Source organism: Protopterus annectens, chromosome 13.part0 (genome assembly GCF_019279795.1).
Source record: "Protopterus annectens isolate FY-2018-M chromosome 13.part0, PAN1.0, whole genome shotgun sequence".
NCBI lineage: Eukaryota > Metazoa > Chordata > Ceratodontiformes > Protopteridae > Protopterus > Protopterus annectens.
Window position 1 is genome coordinate 972,855,357 of NC_056747.1, and position 21,257 is coordinate 972,876,613.

General features: G+C 37.7%; 1 protein-coding gene across 4 annotated transcripts in view; it reads right to left on the minus strand.

The window, feature by feature from the left end:
• Window positions 1-1,111: 1,111 nt before the first annotated feature.
• Window positions 1,112-21,257, minus strand: part of NKIRAS2 (NFKB inhibitor interacting Ras like 2) — a 338,421-nt gene continuing 318,275 nt past the window's right edge. For all 4 annotated transcript variants that reach the window (XM_044054747.1, XM_044054746.1, XM_044054744.1 and 1 more), the window contains one exon: window positions 1,112-2,847. In XM_044054747.1, the coding sequence (XP_043910682.1) occupies window positions 2,608-2,847 (240 nt within the window). In that variant the 3' untranslated portion in view covers window positions 1,112-2,607. The remainder of the gene's footprint in view (window positions 2,848-21,257) is intronic.

The window sequence follows — 21,257 nt, forward strand, 5'->3', positions numbered from 1 at the left end:
ACCAGTATTATCGCAAAAATCTGGTTGCGATAATATGTAAGTACCAAATTTTATGTTATTTGACTATCACACTGATTTGTACAGATGTTTGAGTTAAAATATGTTTGTAAAGTTACTTGCGTTAAAAATGGATCAACAGTAGGTCCTGCTGGACAGAAATAATGTATACATGTATATTAGATTGTATTACTGTAAGTGATAAAATATGTATGTTTATCAGAGAACCCTGGAAGGGTAGAACGTTTGAAATTGTTTTACAGCTTTCAGATGCTGCCACAAAACTTAGTAAAGCTCTGTGTCTGTACTGTAGCAAAGTCAGGTGACCAGAGGTGATGTCATCCTCTAACCAGCATTTGGTTTCTTTGGAACTCTTGCAACAGCACTTTAGAATCTGACAGGAAAGATTTCTGACAGGATATATATCTCACACATCCACACAGAAAAAGACAGACATCATCTGTTTTGGTGTGATAAGACACCCAACACACATCAGCTTGCCCTGCTTTAGTAAGTAGTCAGGGAACAGTACTTCTTCAGTCAGTCAGGGACATTTAGTGAAAATAGTTAAGTATTGTTTTCTGCATCTGGGAGAAACCATCTAAATGCATTATTGTTTATACCGCTGTGATTGAAACTCTGTTGACTATTGCATTCAGTATTCTCCTGTTTTCTGTTTTATTATTTATCATTAAATACTGTCATAGCTTTCATTGTGGCTGGTCCTTCAGAGAATACTTTTAGCATCTTGAGAGTACTTATGCTTGTTTTAGTGACACTGTGGCCCACTCCTGAAAGCCTTGTTGCTTTGGTCACACCCTACTATTTGTATTACTATTAATTTTACACAGTATAGGTGGGTACCCTTTGTAACAGTCTTAGGGTAGCTGATTGGTGGCAGTGTGATTACCTCACAGTCTGGGCAGAAAGGGACACAGCTAGCAAATCTGTGCAAGCTTTTCCCAGGTGTGTATGTATGTGTGAAACTCAAATATCCAAGTGTGTGTGTCAGCTACTGGGAACAGGGACACAGAGCTCCAAAGTGGGCTGTGTGGAGAGAGAGAGAGTCCAGCCCCAGGTTTGGAGCGTGCTCCCCGTGTGCTCTTAAGGGAAATTGTGTTTGATGCAAGGAGCTGCATCTAAAAATACTGTGTGAATCCATCTTTGCTCTTATTGACAGTCCTTCACCAGAGTCAGTGGTGAGGACTGAGTCACCTTGATTGCTGGCTCGAAGTAGGAACCTGTCACTGGCACAGCATTCTGACTAAACAGGGAAGCCTTTCCTGTTCCCTCTCCCATGATTATCAGAGTAACTCTCCCTTGGACACTTAGGGGATCCCAACAGCTGAAGAGGATGTGGCTAACCCCAGGTCCATAATGGCTGCAGGTGCTGCACCAGAGGGATCCAGCATAAAAGAGGAGTGGTCTGAGGAAACAGCTACAGCCACAGTAGAGTCACCCACTTGCAGATGAGGCAAATTGCTAGCCTGCATGCAGGCAAAGACTGTTTGCATAACACTTTCTTTTTGTGGCTAGAAAGAAGACGAGTCGAGGTACTGGCAGTTTGTTCCATGGTCAAGTTGAAAATGCTGCCAAGGAACAAAAGCTGGTAAACGTTTAAAGTGGTTAAAAGTACATTTTCTCATACAAAAAACGAAGTAAGGAGCCTTCAATATGCTTTCCCAGCCCCCAAAGTAAAATGAACACAATTTTTCCACAGAAAAATGTTTTTTAGCTACTTTAAATAGCTTTTAAACTGATAGGAAAAACATGCATTCCTGTTAAAAAGTACAGTTAAGTCTTGTGAACAAAACTTCCTGGATTAAAAATAACTTTCCTAAGCAGAAAAGTACATTTAAACAATATATTTTTTTTATGAGGAAGGTTTTTTCCGCCAAAGGGTAAATCTGTCCTGCCACTGAGCAAACACAATCTGATCATCGATACTCAAAAGCCAAAGGAGAGCTCTTGTCAACAGCAGGAAAGCTCTGAAGGGCTTTGCGCTCAAACCTGTGATTTTAGGTAGTTCGTCTCAAGATGGCTAATCGTTTCAGTGAGTGGAGGGTGCCCCGAAGTTTGAAAGCTGGCCAACTGTTATACTCTTTGGCAGAACATAACCCATATAGCTAAGGCTACTGTAGCAGTGATCAGTATGATGAACATCAGTGAATGAATATCACTTCTCTCACTTATGTATCTAGTGACCAGTTTCAAGTGAACTGAACCACAGAGAATAAATATCCTTTCCTCCTATGGAGCACAATTCTAACAGAAATAAGCCTTTACTCTCTTCTGACTTTATCATTATCGTCACTGTCCTGTAAGAGACAGTACTGTGATGGTGCTGACATCTGATGATGCAATCATGCCAACTTGGTCATTTTCATACTAACCACTGGAAAGGGAAAAATCAAACAGAATGACAAACTTCAAAGATGACTAAACAGTACAATAATAAATAATTCAAATCAATTAAAAAAATCCAGCCTTCATTACATATTCAGTTATATGACAACTATGCAAATATCAAACAGGTTTAAAGGAATACAAAATATAAATATAACAGTGTGCAGATGACATACATAGATATAATTGTTGGGTAAAAGTCTCTTAGTTGTCAATGGATCCACTTCCTTTATTTCTTCTGCTGAGGGGGAATGTAGATTTGCTCTGAGGCTGCGTCATCTTGCTGACAAGATAAACAAAAGGTTCTATCAATGTTTTGCGGTCCAACACAGACACCTCCCAGAGTCTCACCTTCTCTGCCTTTGCCCATTGCTGGGCACTGTCGTAGTCCACACATTTCTGGTCAGTAAGATCACATTTATTCCCCAAAACAATAATTGTTACCTACAAGAAAGAACAAACAAGTGGGATGAGACTACAAAATGCTTCTTTCAGCAGCTACACATTCAATTGCAGAAGCAATAATTATAAGTTATCCTGCAGAATCCCATATGTTAACCTAAAAACATTAATCTAACCTAAGGTAGTCACCCATCATCTTCTAATCACATTACCCATCTATGTGAATTTAGCCAACTATATCAAGGACCTTATTTTTCCCCTCCAACTAAATAATTAAGTTTCTGTAATTGCTAATCAATTCATCAGATCCATGCACTTCTTTATTCAATATATCGTCCAAAAAAATTCTGACAAGAAATTTGACAGGTGTATCTGTGTTACCTATGGGTAGAATTATGCCAAACACTAGATTGCCACAACATGCAATCTCCAAACAATAATATGTCACAAAAATCAAAAAAATATTTTTTTTATTTTTCAATAGGGGACGTACATTATCTGCTACACAACAAGGCTCATGAAAACACTATTCAGATTGTCTCAGTCTACCTAAGGGGACTCATGTTTTACAGACGCCTTGACAACTTCACTTTAAAATTCAAGTGCATGCCTAAACGTGTGCAACACAAGCATACACACACATTTGTAAATATGTATACAAGTGTAGTTTTTTTATTGATTTACTGTCAAAATGATGAACGGAGATGCTCTGCAGACGAAAAATCGAAAGATGGATGTTCAATTTTCCGTGTTGCTGAACATCTCCATGTTTGAAAGTTCATATCAGCGAATGCACAGTGCATTCACTGATATGAACTCAAAGTACTGTACAGAGATCGCAGTACAGTGCGGTTTGGGAAATTCATCCCTTTCCTCTCTCTAGTGCGATATCGAAGTTGGAATACACAATTAGCGGGGGGGTGCAGGGTAGCTTGCCCCCCCTGCAAAAACGTGATGTGAGGTGTAGGAGTTTCACTTACCCAAGCTCCTATACGGACATCACATGATCTGTTCGACAATCATGTTGACTCGGCTGAATTCGTTCAGATTCAGCATCGTGCCTGTTCTTTATTTTTACTCTCGTTATTTATTTTCAGTGTTCCAAACGTGATTTTTTTTGCAACTGTAACATTTTGATAGTAAACCGTTTTTGTGTGTGTGTGTGTGTGTGTGTGTGTGTGTGTGTGTGTGTGTGTGTGTGTGTATACACATATATATATATATATATATATATATATATATATATATATATATATACATATAGGCTCATACTAGGCTATCTGCCCTGGGGCAATTATAAGCCTAGCCCGATTCTGTATGGCTTACGCCACCTCTTGATTTGAGTATACTGTGTCCTTTTTAAGGTTTAGTTTACTGTGCCTCTGTCTAATAGTGACACGGGAGTAATCCCTGGGACAAACCTACGATCCCCCATCCACTTATCGAGATTCTTCTTGAAGAGATTCAGTAAGGTGCTCTGCCTCACATGAACTGGAATTCTATTCCAGAGCGAAGGGAGCCTCTGGGTTATGAACCTGTCCCTCCAGCAAGTTCTATTTATTTCTGTGCTGAGGTTCAAGTCCCTCGAGCGTGTGGCTCTAAGGGATTTAGATTTACTGAGGTGGAGCATGTCCATTAATTCTGGATTTGACATAGCTTTGTATGTCAGGCATAGATCGCCTCGAAGTAGGCAGTATGCAACTGAGTAGAGCTTGAGTTTTTTTAATCGAGCAGCATATGGCATCTGTTTGAGAACCTTGATCCTCTTGGTGAGATACTTTTGGGGTCTTTCTAATTGCTGCAGGTGTCGGGTAAGGTACATCCCAAAAGGGGCATTGTATTCTATGATGGGCCTGATGAGGGATGAATAAAGGGGCACGATTACCTCTCTTGATCTAGATGTGAAACCCTTTGTGATGAGGTGGGCTATGTAGAAGGTCTTTCTAACCACTTTGGCAATGTGGTTTTCAAAGGAGAGATTGCTATCAACTTGGGTCCCCAGGTCCCTAATAACTTTCTCTGTACTTAATGGGTTTCCGCCTATGTGGTAATTTGTGGGCACATTGTTTTTGCCAAAGGGTATGACTATACATTTTTTGCCATTTAGCTTTAAACCATGGCGCTGGCACCAGTTATCTGTCTCTGTGAGACCTTTTTGAAGGATGTTTGTGTCAGCTGGAGAGTTGATTATGGCACCCAGTTTGCAGTCATCTGCGAACTTGGTGAGCCATAGTCCTCCCACGTTTGCCTGTACCTCGGAAAAGTATATACCGAACAAGAGTGGTCCCAGGACAGAACCCTGTGGGACGCCACTTGTGACCGCTTTCGAGTCTGACATGGCTCCAGCAACTCTTACTCTGTGGGTTCTGTCTTTGAGCCAGTTTGCGACCCATCTTGTGACATAGGGGTTTATATTTAAGCTGGATAGCTTATCTATGATGCCCGAGTGGGGTATTGTGTCAAATGCCTTTGCAAGGTCCAGATAGGCTGTGTGGACTACCTTCCCTTCATCTATGGCTTTGGTGACTGTTTCAAAGAAGTCAACCAGGTTCAAAAGGCAGGATCTGCCCTTGACAAAGCCGAACTGGGTAGGATCTAGTGTCTGTAGGCCCCAATGTCTTTGTTTATGAGCTCCATGATGATCCTCTCCATAGCCTTGCAGACTAAGCTAGTCAGGCTTATGGGGCGATAGTTTCCAGGGTCCGTAGAGGCTCCACCTTTGTGGAGTGGGACCACTGTTGCTGTCACGCCATTCTGTGGGCACATATCCTGTAGTGAGGCTGAGATTGTACAGCTGTTTTATTTGAGGGATTAGTTCCTCTTGTAGTTCATGTAGGGCGCAACCTGGGACGCCATCTGGTCCCATGGAAGCAGTGTTTTTGCTTTGGAGAGGGCAGCCTTCACCTGAGCATCTGAGGTGTTTGGGAGGCAGCCCTCTGCCGGGATAGATACTTGCTCTTTTGGGGAGTTTGCACTGAACCTGTCTGCCAGGATATTGGCAATGTCTGTGGGTTCAGTGTATTTTTGTCGTTTAGAATCAACTCAGAACAAGTCTGGGAGTTGCATCCCAGGTTTCTAACATAACTGAAAAAAGCCTTATGATTGTCTTTGGTGTCCTGTGCAATTTTTCTCTCGAAGCTGGCCTTGGAGGACTTTATGAGGGATCGTAATTTTTTGCTAGTACTGATCAGAGATGCCTTCCCTATTAGGAATTTTGCTCTATCATGTAGTAGCTTCCTCCTTCTGTTGTACAGTTTATTTATGGCAGGGGTCCACCAGACTGGACGCCTGCCTTTGGATGATTGGGTCTTGGTTTTGTTTGGGATAGCATGATCCATGCATTCCTGGAGATGTCCGTAGAATGCATTTATATAGGATTCTGCAGTTTGGGCTGTAGTTTCCACTGGCCCTGGGGCCTTGAAGGATTTGAGAAGTGAGAAGTTCGCTTTTGAGAAGTTTTTCACTGTGGTTTTCTGGGCTGGGGATGGGGTCGGGATGTGGACATCCAGTGAAATTAATTTATGGTCTGATCTTACCAATGAGGGATATACTTCTGGTGTGGAGCATAGAGTCCCCATGTTGGTAATGATCAGGTCTAGTATGTTGTCCCCTCTTGTGGGAGTGGTGACTAGTTGTTCCATAGCATTTGAGTTTATAATTTCCAGGAATCTTTGGGCTAAGGTGCTGGGGCTTGAGTAGTGCTTCCAGTCAATGTTTGGGTAGTTGAAGTCGCCCAATATAATGGTGTTCGGAGAGATCTTCATGTTCTCCAATGTTTTCAGGAAAGCCGAATGGGATTCCTGACTTTGAGAGGGTGGTCTGTAGGATGCTATAAACTGAAAAGCAGTCTTGCCCACTGTTAGTTGCACATGGATGGTCTCCGATACTTCGTGCAATGCCACTAACCTATATATATATATATATATATATATATATATATATATATATATATATATATATATATATATATAGGTTATTATATATATACATATATATATATATATATATATATACTAACTATATATATAGTTACACTTGAAACCATCGAATGTTCAAAACATCGAAGTTCTAACCATCGAGACCAGAACATCGTAGGTTGAACGTGTAAGTGCCAGGTAAGTAAAACTGGTAAGTTTTGGGTGTATATGCAGGGCAGCAAGGTGCCCTGCATGTTGTGTGTGTGTGTGCCATCTGAGTGTTGGCATTGCAGGTAGGGTACGGGAACATTCGATGGTTTCAAGTGGAACTATATATATATATATATATATATATATATATATATATATATATATATATATACACACACACACACACACACACATATATAATCTATATACGTGTGTCTGTCTGTGTGTGTATATATAGATATATATATATATATATATATATATACATACATATATATATACACACACACATATATAATCTGCATGTGTGTGTCTGTGTATGTATATATATATATATATATATATATATATATATATATATATATATATATGAGACAAAGAAAGAGATTAGATATAGATTATATCTATATATATGTGTGTGTGTGTATATCATATATATATATATATATATATATATATATATATATATATACACACACACACACACACAGATATAGATATGATACATACAGATATACAGATACAGAATAGTTGTGTAAAATCTTACCATAATCATAGATGTCCTTCTCTTCCTTGTTCCAGTCCCAGAGTAGCTGTACAAGTCCTGTGTCATCCAAGAAGGGATATTTTTAATTGAAAGAGGGGGGTAGGAGGGAGGAAAGGAATACTGCAACATGGAAGAGGAAGGACATCTATGGTTATGCTAAGATTTTACACAACTATTCTATGTCCTTCTATTTTCATGTTGCAGTACTCCAAAGCTCAGAGAGAAGAAAAAGGGGGGTGGCATAGAACTGTTTTGTATGAAACCATGTAGGATTGCCTTAGAAAATCCCACTCTAGATCTGGAGATATGATCCAGTTTGCAGTGCCTAGTGATGGTATGGACAGATGTCCATGTAGCTGAGTGGAAGCAGTATCCAGTCCTTTAAAGAAGGCTCCAGGTGAAGCCATGGAGTGGGTCATAATTTTTGAATTTAGATGTTTTCTTTGGTAGGTGTAGCAAAAGGATATTGCCCTGGAAGTCCAAGCAGAAATTGTCTGTTTTGTCACCACTTTTCCCAGAGCCCTGGGGTGAAAGGAGAGAAATAACTGCTCTGATTTCCTAATTGATTTATTCCTAATTCTTGTCAAGGTAAAATCTAAGCTGTCTGTGAACATCAAGGGAATACAAGACTCTCTCACTGTCATTCTGGGGATGTGGGGAAAAAGATGGGCAGGTGAATACCTTGGTTTAAGGACAGCTCATTGACCACCTTGGGCATGAAGGAGGGTTTGGTCCTCAGGGTTACTCTATCCTTCTGAAAGAGGAGAAAGGGAGGAGTTGCCATGATGGCCTGGAGCTCTGACACTCTTCTGACTGATGTCAGGGCCACCAGGTGTACAGTCTTCCAAGTACAGTGTTTCAGGGATGCTTTGGATGCTTGTTCAAAGGGAGCGACCTTGAGCTTCTCTAAAACGTAGTTTAGGTCCCATGGAGGTGGAAAAGGCTTCCTGGGGGGCTTGAGATGCAGTACTCCCTTGAGGAAAAACATTGCAGGAAGACAGGATGGAAGAGGTGGTTCAAGAGACAGACAAGCTGAAATAGCAAGGTGGTCCTTAACAGAGGAATATGCCAACCCTGCTTGCAAGAATTCACAAAGATAGGACAGCACTAAAGGGACCTCACCTTGCAGTGGGTCCAGCTGTTTTTGTAGACACCATATGGAGAATATTTTCCATTTATACAAATAAGATCTCCTAGTATTAGGTTTCCTGCCCTCCTGCAGGACTGTTAGCACATCCTCAGTGTAAAGGTGCCTGTAAGGGATGAAGATTCATTCACCCACAGAGTTAGGTTCAGAGATTCCAGGTGGGGATGGATTACAGATCTCTTGTCCTGTGTAAGAAGGTCCACTCTGTGAGGTAACTTGTGAAGACTGCCCCTGGCTAAATGCAGAAGGAGGGGGAACCAATGCTGTCTTGGGCAAAAGGGGGTCACCAACAAGATTTTTGGTTTGCTCCGCTAGATTTTCAGTGGGACTTTTTGAAGGAGTGGGAAGGGGGGTAATGCATAGAGAAACATCCCCTTCCAAGAGATTGAAAAGGCATCCACTGCCCTCGCCAGGTGAATGGGTAGCCTGGTGAAAATAGTGGTTGTAGTCTATTTAGAGGGGAGGCAAACAGATCTATTTGTGGTGTACCCCACTTATGGGTAATGTCCATGAACACATCCCTGTAAAGCATCCATTCATGGGATTGTGACATGGACCTGCTCAGAGTGTCTACCTGACTGTTCTGTGCTGAAGGGATATAAACTGCCTGCAGGGAGATTCCCTATTGGGCCGCCATTTCCCAGACTTGGAGTGCATGTCTGCATAGCAAATAGGATTTTGTTCCCCCCGTTTGTTCACATAACATAGAACTGTAGTGTTGTCTGTGAACAATTTCAGAGGTCCTTGTTTCAGGATATGTAGAAAAGCTCTCAAGGCAAATAAGATTGCTCTCATTTCCCTGATGTTGATGTGCTCCCGCCTGAAGGTGTCTGACCAGGTACCCTGTCCTCTCAGGCTGCCTAAAGCAGCTCCCCCGCCAAGATCTGAGGTATCTCTGTACATCATCTGAATTGGGGGAAGGGGTTTCAAGGGGAGTGCTGGGTTGAGTGCGATTTGCTCTAACCAGCAGAGGATCTCCTTCCTCAAGCAGGGAAGGAAGGGAATGTTGATGTCCAATGGGTGTGAATGTTGGGTCAATGTTGACCTCAGGTGCCACTGCAATTTTCGCATGTGGAGTCTTGCAGCATCATTGGGATAGTTGAAGCCATATGACCCAGTAATCTGAGATATTGTCTGGCTCTCATAGCAGTGGCGTGGAGGACAGAGAATAGGTACTGCTTTATGTTTTCCACCTTTTGGGGTGGAAGGAATGCTCTCATGACATCTGTCCTTATTCTGCACCCCAGGAGAACTTGGTCCTGGAAGGGATTCAGGCTGGATTTGGGGTAACTGATGTTGAATCCCAGTGCCTGCAGGACTGAGATAACTTTGTGTAGTTGGTGGTGTAGGGATCTGGAACATTTTGCCTGCATCAGGAGGTCATCCAGGTATGGAAATATTTGTCTCACTTGGACCCTGCAATAAGCAATAACTGGAGCCAGACACTTGGTGAATACCCTTCAAACTGTAGAGAGTCCAAAGGGCAAGGCAGACAACTGAAAATGTGAGGAACCCACAGAAAAACACAAGTATTTCCTGTAGCTGGGCCTTATCAGGATGTGTAGGTAGGCATCCTTTATGTCCAGAGTGGCTAGAAATCATTGAGGCATTACCAAGGGAAAGAGGGTCTGTTGATAAGCATATGGAAGGTGGGTACTTGTAGGAAAAGGGTGATGTGGGAGAGATCCAGGATAGGTCTCCATGGTCCATCCTTCCTTGGAACTAGGAAGAGTTTTAAGTAAAAGCCTTTTCCCTGTTTTGCCAGAGGAATGGGTTGTATGGTTCCTTGAGAAAGGAGGGTGTCTATGACTGGCTGAAACAAGGGGAGCTGGTCTTTGGGTGGCTGTGGGATGCCTCGTCAAGATGGATTGATGATCCAGGTCATGAAATAACCCTTTTCTATAACAGACAAGACCCACTTGTGTGAGGTAATGTTGCACTAAGCTGGAAGACAGTGAGAAAGCCTTAGGGCAGGGGAATGGCGTTTGGAGGTATGGGCAGCAAAGGCAGGTAGTCACAGATTACCTGCCCTGTCTTGAAACTGAGGCTTCTGGGCAGAAGTCTGAGCAGGCTTGGAAAGGGTCGGTTGCTTCCTGGTGCTCTTTCTTCTTCTAGAATGGGGGATTGGAGCAGTGTTTTCTCATTAACTGGGTTTTGGTGGGGTAGTTCCAATGAAATTTGGGGATAGGAAAGACAAAGGTGTTTGAGGCCCTGGAGTTCTTTCCCTTTTTATTGAATGGTCTTTAATAGCTCAGCCACTTTAGCCCCAAAAAAGGGCAGAGTTACCCAGGGGAGCATCCAAGAGTTTGGCCTTAATATCATCAGGTAAGGGCTGTAGTCTTAACCATGAGTATCTTCTAAGGACGGAGGCAGAGGCTGCAGATCTGGCAGAGGCTTCTGCAGCATCATAGCTGCATCTAATTGAATGTCTGACTTCAGAAGACAATGAGATAAGGCTAGATATTTGAGCCTTGGCAAGTGAGTCAGGGAGGTCTGCCAAAAGCTTACTGATCTGAGCCAAACGGGCCAGGGCATACTTGGACATGTGTCTGGTGATTTACTGCCCTAAAGGCCAAGGTGGTGGAAGTGTAAACTTTTTTGCCAATGCACTCCATTGTCTTACTGTCCTTGTCAGTGGGAAGGACAGAGGTGGGGAAAAGCAGTCTGGATGGTTTATCTACAGAGACTGAGACCGTGCCAGGGTCTGCAGCAGGGCATTTAATCAAGAATTTAGCCCCTTCAGGAACTTTATAGAATCTGTCAGGCCTTCGAGGGGCAGGTGGTTGGGAATCTGGATTCACAGATGCTGCACTGAAAGCATTCAAGAAGGCTGGTAAAACTGGGGAATGGCAGAAGGAGCACGAGTGTCCATCTACAAGAGCTCATAGTATATTTTTTGGACCTCTGACATTTCAGAGGAATCCCACTTAAAACATTCTCTCATTTTTGAGATGGTCTCACCAAAAGTGAGTTCGTCTCCTGGGGAGTCTGTCTCAGCACAGTCCTCCTCTGGAGAAGCATACCCAAGAAGGGAGGGCCATCTGGGACACATAGGAAAAAGAATCCTCTGAAGAGGAGTCTGAGGAATCCTCAGCTTCAGGTTGGAGAGTGTCATCAACATGAGGCCTGGGACTAAGGAAGGTCCCACGTACCTAGCAGTGACTAGAAGCTTTTGTATATTGGCTGGACTTTCAGGTAGCTAGCAGAGGATAACCCAAGGGTTTGGAATATTGCAACATGAGAAAAGAAGGACATTTGATATATATATATATATATATATATATATATATATATACATACATATAAAAAAACACACACATATACCCACACCCACAAACACAATAACTGTTTCGACAGTGTGGTCAGCTGCTTAAGTTCAAAGATTTGTTTTTTTTTCTGGTAAGTCAGTTGAGGTGGGAGCATGCCCAAGTGTTTGTGTATAAAGGTTAGTGTAAGAGTAAGGGGATACATTTTTTTGGTGTGTGTCACATACATATGCGCATGTGTAAGTGGGAGTGTCTGCAAATTATGGTGAGATGAGGAGCTAGGTACGAGTATAGCTTTAGCAGTGTGTATGTGCCTAAGAATGTTTCGCAATGTGTGGGTGAGTTTGTTGAATAAAATTTCTTCCACAGAGAGACAAATGTTGAGAGACAGAGAGAAAAAGAGTGTGTGTGTGTGTGTGTGTGTGTGTGTGTGTGTGTGTGTGTGTGTGTGTGTGTGTGTGTGTGTGTGTGTGTGTGTGTGTGTGTGTGTGTGTGTGTGTGTGAGCCTGTGTTTGTTTGCTGGCTAGAATTAGAGAAAGGGCTACATCAGAGGATAGATGCAGTGTTGAGTTTTTAATGTTGTGTGCATGTCCAATTGTCTTCTGTAGTGTTACTGTTAGGGAAATGGGTTTATACAAAATTCATGTCTAGGGTTAAGGTTAGGAACATGATTAGGGATAGCATACATGGGTAAGGGGAGGGTGGGTTTTTTCGGCCTTTTGTCTACCTTGCTCATGCATGCCAGTCCAAACTCTGTCCCTAACTCTACACATCAAAGTTACAAAACACACTTCCTCTAACAGTATCACTACTCAGTCAAACTATATCTGAAGTGACTGTTAGGGTTAGGGCTAAAATTTAGCAATCAAAACAAAAAAAGATTACTTCTTTTCTATTTTCATTTGCTAGGCATTTACTTTTTATTAGAATGTTTTTGGAATATTGGTATCGATGTTTTGTGCATTAACACTTGTGCACTTCAATGTTGCATCTCGTAAACATATACAAAATATACACAAACTTACATTTCATTCATGTAAACACGCATTCTTGTTGAAGTTGGCAACAATAAAGGCTACTTTTTTTTTTTTAAATAGTCTTCTTTTAAAACGATTCAGTGTAGTGATGCCAAAAATAATTCCCACACTACATTAAAGATCATTCCCTCAATCTCCAAGCCTCAGTCACTAAATGAACCAAACACACCCTCCAGACATTGTCTGTAGTTATTTCAGGCATACATATGCTTATAATTTGCTTGCAAACATGGAAAAACATAACACTTACCCTCCTACCAAGAATGTTTCACCTCTGAAGCAAGAATCATGCCTGGAGGTGGGAAAAGATATACCAAGCAACCAAAAGTATTTAAAGGATATTAACCTCAATAGTATATATTAAAAAAAAAAAAAAATAAGACTATTATGAAACTGTTTTAAAACACCTTGAGTTAAGCATGGTAAAAAGAAGACTAAAAAGGATTAACGAATATCTTTTTTTTCAGACTTTCTTAATTCCACCAAAGGACTAAATTCAAAAAAAGCTCTTAAGCATTGAAACAAAACAACATATACTTGGGTCCAAAACAGAGCTTTAAAACAACTTTTAACAAAATAAAACAGAAACTAGTGCCACAGCTTTGTGTGTTTCAACTGGTTTATACATCTTAAATACTTGCTCTGTTGAAAAAGGACAGATAGAATACTACCTATAATTTATCCAGTAACATTCGTTTTTTTAAGAAAAACGTTATTAAATTTAACATATTTATATATATATATATATATATATACACACAGAAAGGAAAAAAGTCCACATCACATACAATATTGGGAATGCATCGAATCATCAAGAAAATCTTATACAATTAACACATTACAAGTCTTGGTATTTCAATAGCACATTTCAAGGCTACCCCAACTGCTAAAAGTCTTAGTATGATTTACAGATCTTGTTATGATCACTTCTTTCTCAATTTTACATAGTATTGTAGTTAAAGTAAACTTTTTTTTTGAATGTAGGAACTGAATATGATTTCCAATTTTTTCTAATAACTTTTCTAGCAACTGCCAGGAGACTCCAGAACACATTTTGTTATTTGGCTTTTACAGATGAAGGAAGTGGAGCATTCATTAGTACTATTGGTCTAGTTAAAGAACAGTTATCAGACCATAACCACTTAAAACACATACTCATCGCTTGCCAATATACATTTAATTGTTCATAATCCATAAACATGTCCAAACAGCTTTTACATCTTTACTATTTCTCCATCAGACTGAAAAAGTCATTTTACTAAAAAGAGATTTTATAGGGAGTTACAAACACAATGTATATATTTCCACATAAAAAATGTTCCAGTATAAGCCTGAAGAAGTTTGACTAACTGATTTAAGTAACAATTGTTTTACTCTTATTATCTACTGAATCACTCAATCCACCACTATCTAAATAGTTCCAGAATTTTGCATCATTATCATTATCACCATTATTATTATTATTATTATTATTATTATTATTATTATTATTATTATTATTATTATTATTATTATTAACAACGTGTATAATTTGGACAAGCTTCCTTTGTAGGTCAATTTACCCTCAATGATAACATTCATATATTCATATAATGGAGGAATAGTGTTCTGTTCCTCATCACACATATTACCTACAAATGTATTTAATTTCTTACTGATGGGTAATATTAACAGGTTAACAGATTCATCCAACTTATAATCTTTCACGAAATATTCTGGCAACTTAGTTTTTCCTTTTTCAAAGCAATTAGACCATATACTAATCTAGTCCTTTTTTAATAAATTCATTTTAACATTGTTCTGAGTTTCCTTAAATCTAGAGTTGTGTGCAATGGGACAAAAATGTCCATTGATATTAATGGAGTTTAAAAAACATAATTCTTAACTGTTTTAAGAACTGATTTCATATATGCAGAGTGTAAAGATTGAACTAAGTTTCCTTCTAAGGTAAAGTTGATCAGCCAGATGAAAGGATAGTTATATATTTCTAATTTATCATATTTAATAAACTTATAAGAATTTAGTAAAATCTGTTCCCGGATCATTTTTCATTGACTAGTGTAAGCTGAATCTATCCAGAGTATAACAGAGTTAAAAGTTTCAGCAATACAATAAGATTCTACATCTGGGAAGCCAATACCACCAGTCTCCCGTAATATTATATGATTTCTATAAACAATTCTGGGCTTTTTAGGATTCCATGAGAATGAAGTTAACATTTTTTCCATTCTTTTTTAGTTTATCAGATATTAAAGCTACTGAATGCAATATGTACATAATCTTGGGGAATATAATCATTTTGATAAGTACTAACCTATCTTCAAAAGTAAAAAAAAATGTAATTCTATTTTTAATAAGTAACACTTCAATTTTTTTTTCAAAAGTACTAATAATCTTACTCACATCTTGTAGATTTTATTTTTAAATATTTCAGTTGTTTTGTGTTTGTATTCATCTTTAAATTTACTACCTAGTAATTAATTTAGCACTAAAGTTTGTTTTATTGTTACATTTTGGTAGCAATATGTTGTGAAATGTTTTAATTTCCTCATCTATTTTTTTCAACTGAATAATTCAAATCTCCTACAATTAGTAAAATATCATCTATAAAAACTATCTTTAGATTGATGGATTCTCAGTTAAGGACTGCTATTTTTTCATTGCTTCTTATACTATTAGCTAAGGGTTCAATAACTAATGCAAAAAGTAGAGGGGACAAGATACCCTTGCTTTATGCATTTGTTTAAAAGGTGAATCCCTGAAAAATGTAAGATCCAATTTTAACATGTGCATTGGAGTCTCTATATAGGTGTTTTAATATTCCAATAAATTGGGAAATGCAAATGCTTCTAAAGTGTTATACAAGCAGTTACAATCTACAGAATCAAAAGCTCTCTAATGTTCTCTCAATATCTAAGTTAATTAGGGGAAATTTCTTGTTCATTCCTTTTGCTAAATCTAAGATAGTTACTACCCTTTTGCATTATCATATGTTAATCTATTGATTATAAATCCTGTTTGATTTTTATTGATTAATTTACCCACTATATCTCAATCCTGTAGTGAAGATAGAAGTAAACATGTTTACTGTCTACATTTAATAATGAAATAAGTCTATATGAGGAAACTAATTTACTATCCTTTCCTTGTTTAAGGATAGCTGAGATTACAGAATATTTCCATGAGGGAGGAATTGTGTGTCACTGAATTGTCCTGCAAATGTCACTCAGTAATTCTAAAATATTTAATGGAAGCAGACTACATAATTCCAGACTTAAACCATCTAACCCTGGAGCTTTACCATTTTCATTATTTTAAGCTTCTTTAACTTCTATTAGGGTAACAGGCTTATTCAACAGAGATATTTGCCTGTCATTAAGTTTATTATTAACATTTTTCTTTAAATGCTTGTCAATTTTGTAATCATCAGGATTATTTTTGTCTTTATTAAGATCCTCATGGATTTCTTTAAAAAATATTAAGCATTTCCTCTATGTCTGAAGTAAACTTATTCATGTGAAGATCTTGGATATTACTGACCTTTTTGCTTAACATCTTATGTCTATTAGCTAATCTATCTAAATTTTTGGAAGTCACTGAATAACTGTAATTTTATTTTTTCTAATGCTATCTCACCTTTGTGTGTTAAAACTGCTCGATATTTTGTCATTGTATTATCTAACTTCTTTGTTGTTCAAACCTAGCTTTGTGTATTTCATCTTGCATTGCTAGCAAGTCTTTATCCCACTCTTTCATTTTCTTACTAGCCCATCTTCCTATTCTATCTTTAATGTGCATTTTTAAGGAGCCCCATAGTAAGAATTTATTAACCTAAACATTATCATTCAAAGATAAAAAAATCTTGATTTGTTCCTTACAATAACTGAAATTCTTTTAATTTTATCCTATATACTGGGATTTAATAAATCTGAAATTTCCTTATATCCATTAATAAATTAATATTCAGTGCATTATGATCAGATGAAGGAAAATAGTTTTAAAACAATTTACTAAGTAAATCTGGTGACCCATAAATCCTATCAATTCTGGTTTGTGTCCCATCAACATAAGAGTAATGATTTAACAGTAAAAGCAGAAGATAAATCCATTATTCTTCACTCAACTTAATTATTATTAATCCATCTGTTTTGTGCTTTAGTTGATACCATAATTTTAGCTTTCTTCTTTACACTTGTATCTTCTATACTAGATATGCAGTTAAAATCCCCTGCCAGAATTAAACTACCCTTCCAATGACTTTGTACTAAATTTAAGTGACCATTAGCCATTTGTGCACCTATTCCAGGAATCCAGTAAACATTAGCTAGTGTACAGAGTTCATAGGTAGGTACTAGGCTATCTGCCCAAAGGCATTTATAAGCTTAGCCGGAATGTGTTGGCTTTCGACAACCCCTTAGATTAGTTCCCTGTGCCTCTGTCCAGCACAGCCATTGAAGTGATCCCTGGGGTAAAATTTCCGTTTCCCATCCACTCGTCAAGGTTTCTCTTGAAGAGGGTTAGCGAGAAGCTCTGTGTAATGTAGATTGGAATCTTGTTCCACAGCATTGCCATTATATTTAATTACTACAAAAGTATATGTTCCTTTGGGATCATTAATGGATTCCATAACCTTAGGCATTACAGTAGATTTTCTCCAAAGTATAGAAGTTCCTCTAATTTTTTTGTTAAAAAAAAAAACAGATGATAACATTCAGTAACATGTTATTTCAATACTGTATATCTTTATCAAGGGAGTCCCTTATAAGAATATAATGCCTTCTCTATTTAATTTTAGATATCTCATTAATGATTTCCTTTTGTTGCCATTATTTACTAAATTTACACTAAAAGATAACAGATTAAAACTATCGATACTGTGTATTTAGAAATATTTCTTTTAAAAGATACGACATCTATCCACCATATTAATTTAAACGTATAAAAGACTTCAATGCATTCCTCCAACACTATCTTAACATTCCATATTTTTTAAATTCTTCCTTTCTACAAAACTAAACTGCTAAAATTCAAAAATAAAAAACAAAAACAAGTCTACAACTGTAACTGTATACATTACTAATAAAACAAAGCCTACCATTTATATCAAAGTTCCTAGATTGCCTACTGAATAGACAAACTACTATACTATCTCTCTCCCTACCAATACCTAAAAAAAATCATCAAAAAATTAGCCAAAAGCTACTGTGACTTACAAATGTTAAAAATAAGAGACTATTAATTTAGTTATATATTTTGCCATTTAGAACTATTCCCCCCTTATTACATAAAAGTTTAATAATCTTCTTCTATTATTCATAAATCATCCAACAAATAGTGTACTATACACTTGTTTATGTAATAGTATAAATTATCAATTAAATATCACAAAATCATTCGCTCATTCAACTTATTTTAACTACTCACTAAATAAATAGGTAGAACAAAGTGGGGATCTGAAGAGAGAAAAATGTCTGTAAACTTACAGGTGACAGGTAATCTTATCTTACTAAACTACTATATAAAAGGAATCTTCTGAATGGAGAGATGATAAATCACCAAGCAAGACCATGCAGATATACAGACTATTTTATGTAACATATATCATGGACAGTAATAAGCTAAAAAAATAAAAAAGACAGCTGGGTGCAGAAGACCCAAGATAAAGTGCCCAATCCTGGTAGGCGCACTGGTGCCAGGAATGGAAAAAAAATGACAGTGTAGAAACCTCAAGACACAGAAACATCCCTACAATGGGGCCAGGCCCAGGGGAAGGATAGCCTCCATTTGTAGAGGGAAGTAGTGGTCCACAGAAATCAAAAAAACTGATTAACCAAAAAAAAGAGCCATAAAGATGACAGAGTGGACTGTTGAGGATAAGAAGGAAATTATGTATTGTTACCATTATCTAAGAAGCCCAGAATTTCCAGACAGAAGATATACAAAAAGATTAAGAGAGAAATTAAAAGAAAGAAAATACCTGCAGAAGAAAAACTGTCAAGCAGCTTCAAATAACAATTTGTGGTCATTAATACAACAGATTTGTGAAAAACTTTATTTAAACCAAAAAGCCTTGGGCAGTTTGCAAAAAGAAGCAACTGAGGAGGTGTGAAAATATAAAGAACAAAATCTAGAGATTTTTGAAAGGCATAAAAAAGAAATATGGACATGGGAAAGAAAGAGAGATTTGACATGGCGGAATATTTATGCAAAGAAAAAGCCAAATTAATCAATACAAAAAAGCAGCCCCAAATATATTTGAAGAGAAATACAGGCACAGGCATCCGGATATGGAAAACTTCACAATACAAAAAAAATAAGATCACAAAGAAGGAATATAGAATTGAAGAGAAGTTAAAAAAAATAGAAGCTAAAGTTATAGAATACCTGCGAAGTGAACAATTTAGTGTAGAAAGTCTAACACCAGTTATATCACAGCTTGATGGAACAACTCCAAGTAAGGAGGAACAGGAGATAAATAACTTCCAATAACCACTCCTTGAGCCAATGTCCTACAACCACCAAAAATGAATACTTTTATTCACACCACATAAAGTAATCCACTGTACATAAAAACGAATGAATAGTCCAATAATCCACAATACAGGTCAAGCGCTTTCGTCAATAGACTTCATCAGAACAGTTAATAATATGAACTGACACCATTTTTATATAAGTACACAGTACCTTCAATAAAAAATCAATTACAAAATTAAAGTGACAGTGCATTTTTTAAAAAATCCTTTTTTTTTTTTTTTTAAAAAAGTTAAAAAATTGTTTGTCTTATGAAATAAATTTAATAAATACGTTGTTCTAAAAAGGTAAAACTTTTTAAAATAACATGAAGTGAAGTTGTCAGGGTTGAATAATGTGTTAATATATCAAAACTGTGTTGCTCGATACCTTAATTCAGGTTTTAAACTAATATGTTCATTTAAACCTGGGGGAACTGTTGCATTTAGCCTCAACTGCCATCTAACCTCAGCCCGAAGCAACTGGTTTCCCCAGTCACCCCCCCTAAAATTTTTACCTACTCTTTCTAAAATACCAAATTTAAAAATATGGTCAGCATGGTTAACCTTTATGTGTTTGTATATAAGGCATTATTATCATCCATTTTCGTAATACTGTACATGTGTTCATATATTCTCCTACTCAGACGCCTTTCTGTTTTCCCAACATAAAAATGATCGCAGGACTGACATACGGCCAAATAAACTAAGCCCTGAGATGTACATGTACCTGCCATAAAATTAACTACTGTTTAGTTGGGTCCCAGTGTCACAGAGGGAGCGTCAATAATGAATCTACAATAATCACAGGCCCCACATTTATAAGTACCCTTTCTAAAACATCTTTTTTCAGAAAATGGATTTTCCAGCAAGTTCTTTAAGTTCCTATTCACCCGGTATGTAAAATGAGGGCCTTCACCAATAATTTTAAGTAGCTCCATATTCCCTTTGAACATTGTCCAGTTGTTTTTAATTATGTTTTTAACTACGTGTGATGTCTCACCATAAGTCAATACCATAGTTTGTGTAAAATCTATGTCTACACCTGTATCATGATCCACCTTCTCCTCATCCTCACCTAATAGTGGCTTAAATCTAGTACCCCATTCAACACAGACCTGATCCTTAATGTTATTAATAAAACTCAATGGGTAACCTCGGGCTTCAAACAAATTAACCAGTTTTTACAACTCTGATTTAAATAATTCAAAATTCAAACACATACGGGCAGCACGCACCATTTGCCCTTTTACTATATTCCTCTTTATAAATATAGGGTGACTACTGGAAAATTCCAAAAAATCATTAGAATATGTTGGTTTTCGATATAAACATGAAGAAAAACAATTAATACTGTCATCTTTCATCAATTTCAAAACTAATCAATGCAAAAAGAGCAGCACCAAAGATATCTGAAGAGAAATACAGACAAAGGCATCCAGATATGGAAACTTTTCCAATAAAAAAAAGAAAAAGAGGTAAAGTAGAAAAGAGGATCAGTAAAGGAGACGTTTAAAGAAATAGAAACTGAGATTATGGATTACCTGCAAAGTGAAGGATTTAATGTAGAAAATCTAATTTTGATAAAATCACAGCAAGATAGAGTAATAGATCCCCAAATTAAGGAGAAACCAGTGGAACACGAAACAACTGATCAGTTGCCATATAAAGATACTTTGGAGCCTTCCAAAGGAAACCAGTACAAAAGTTCAGTTGGAGTTGCATAGAAAGTGAAGGAACAGGAAACTGTAGCAACTCTGACACAGAGTTGTGCAGTGATAGGCCAGTGAGTTCATATGAAAGAGCAACAGATGACAAA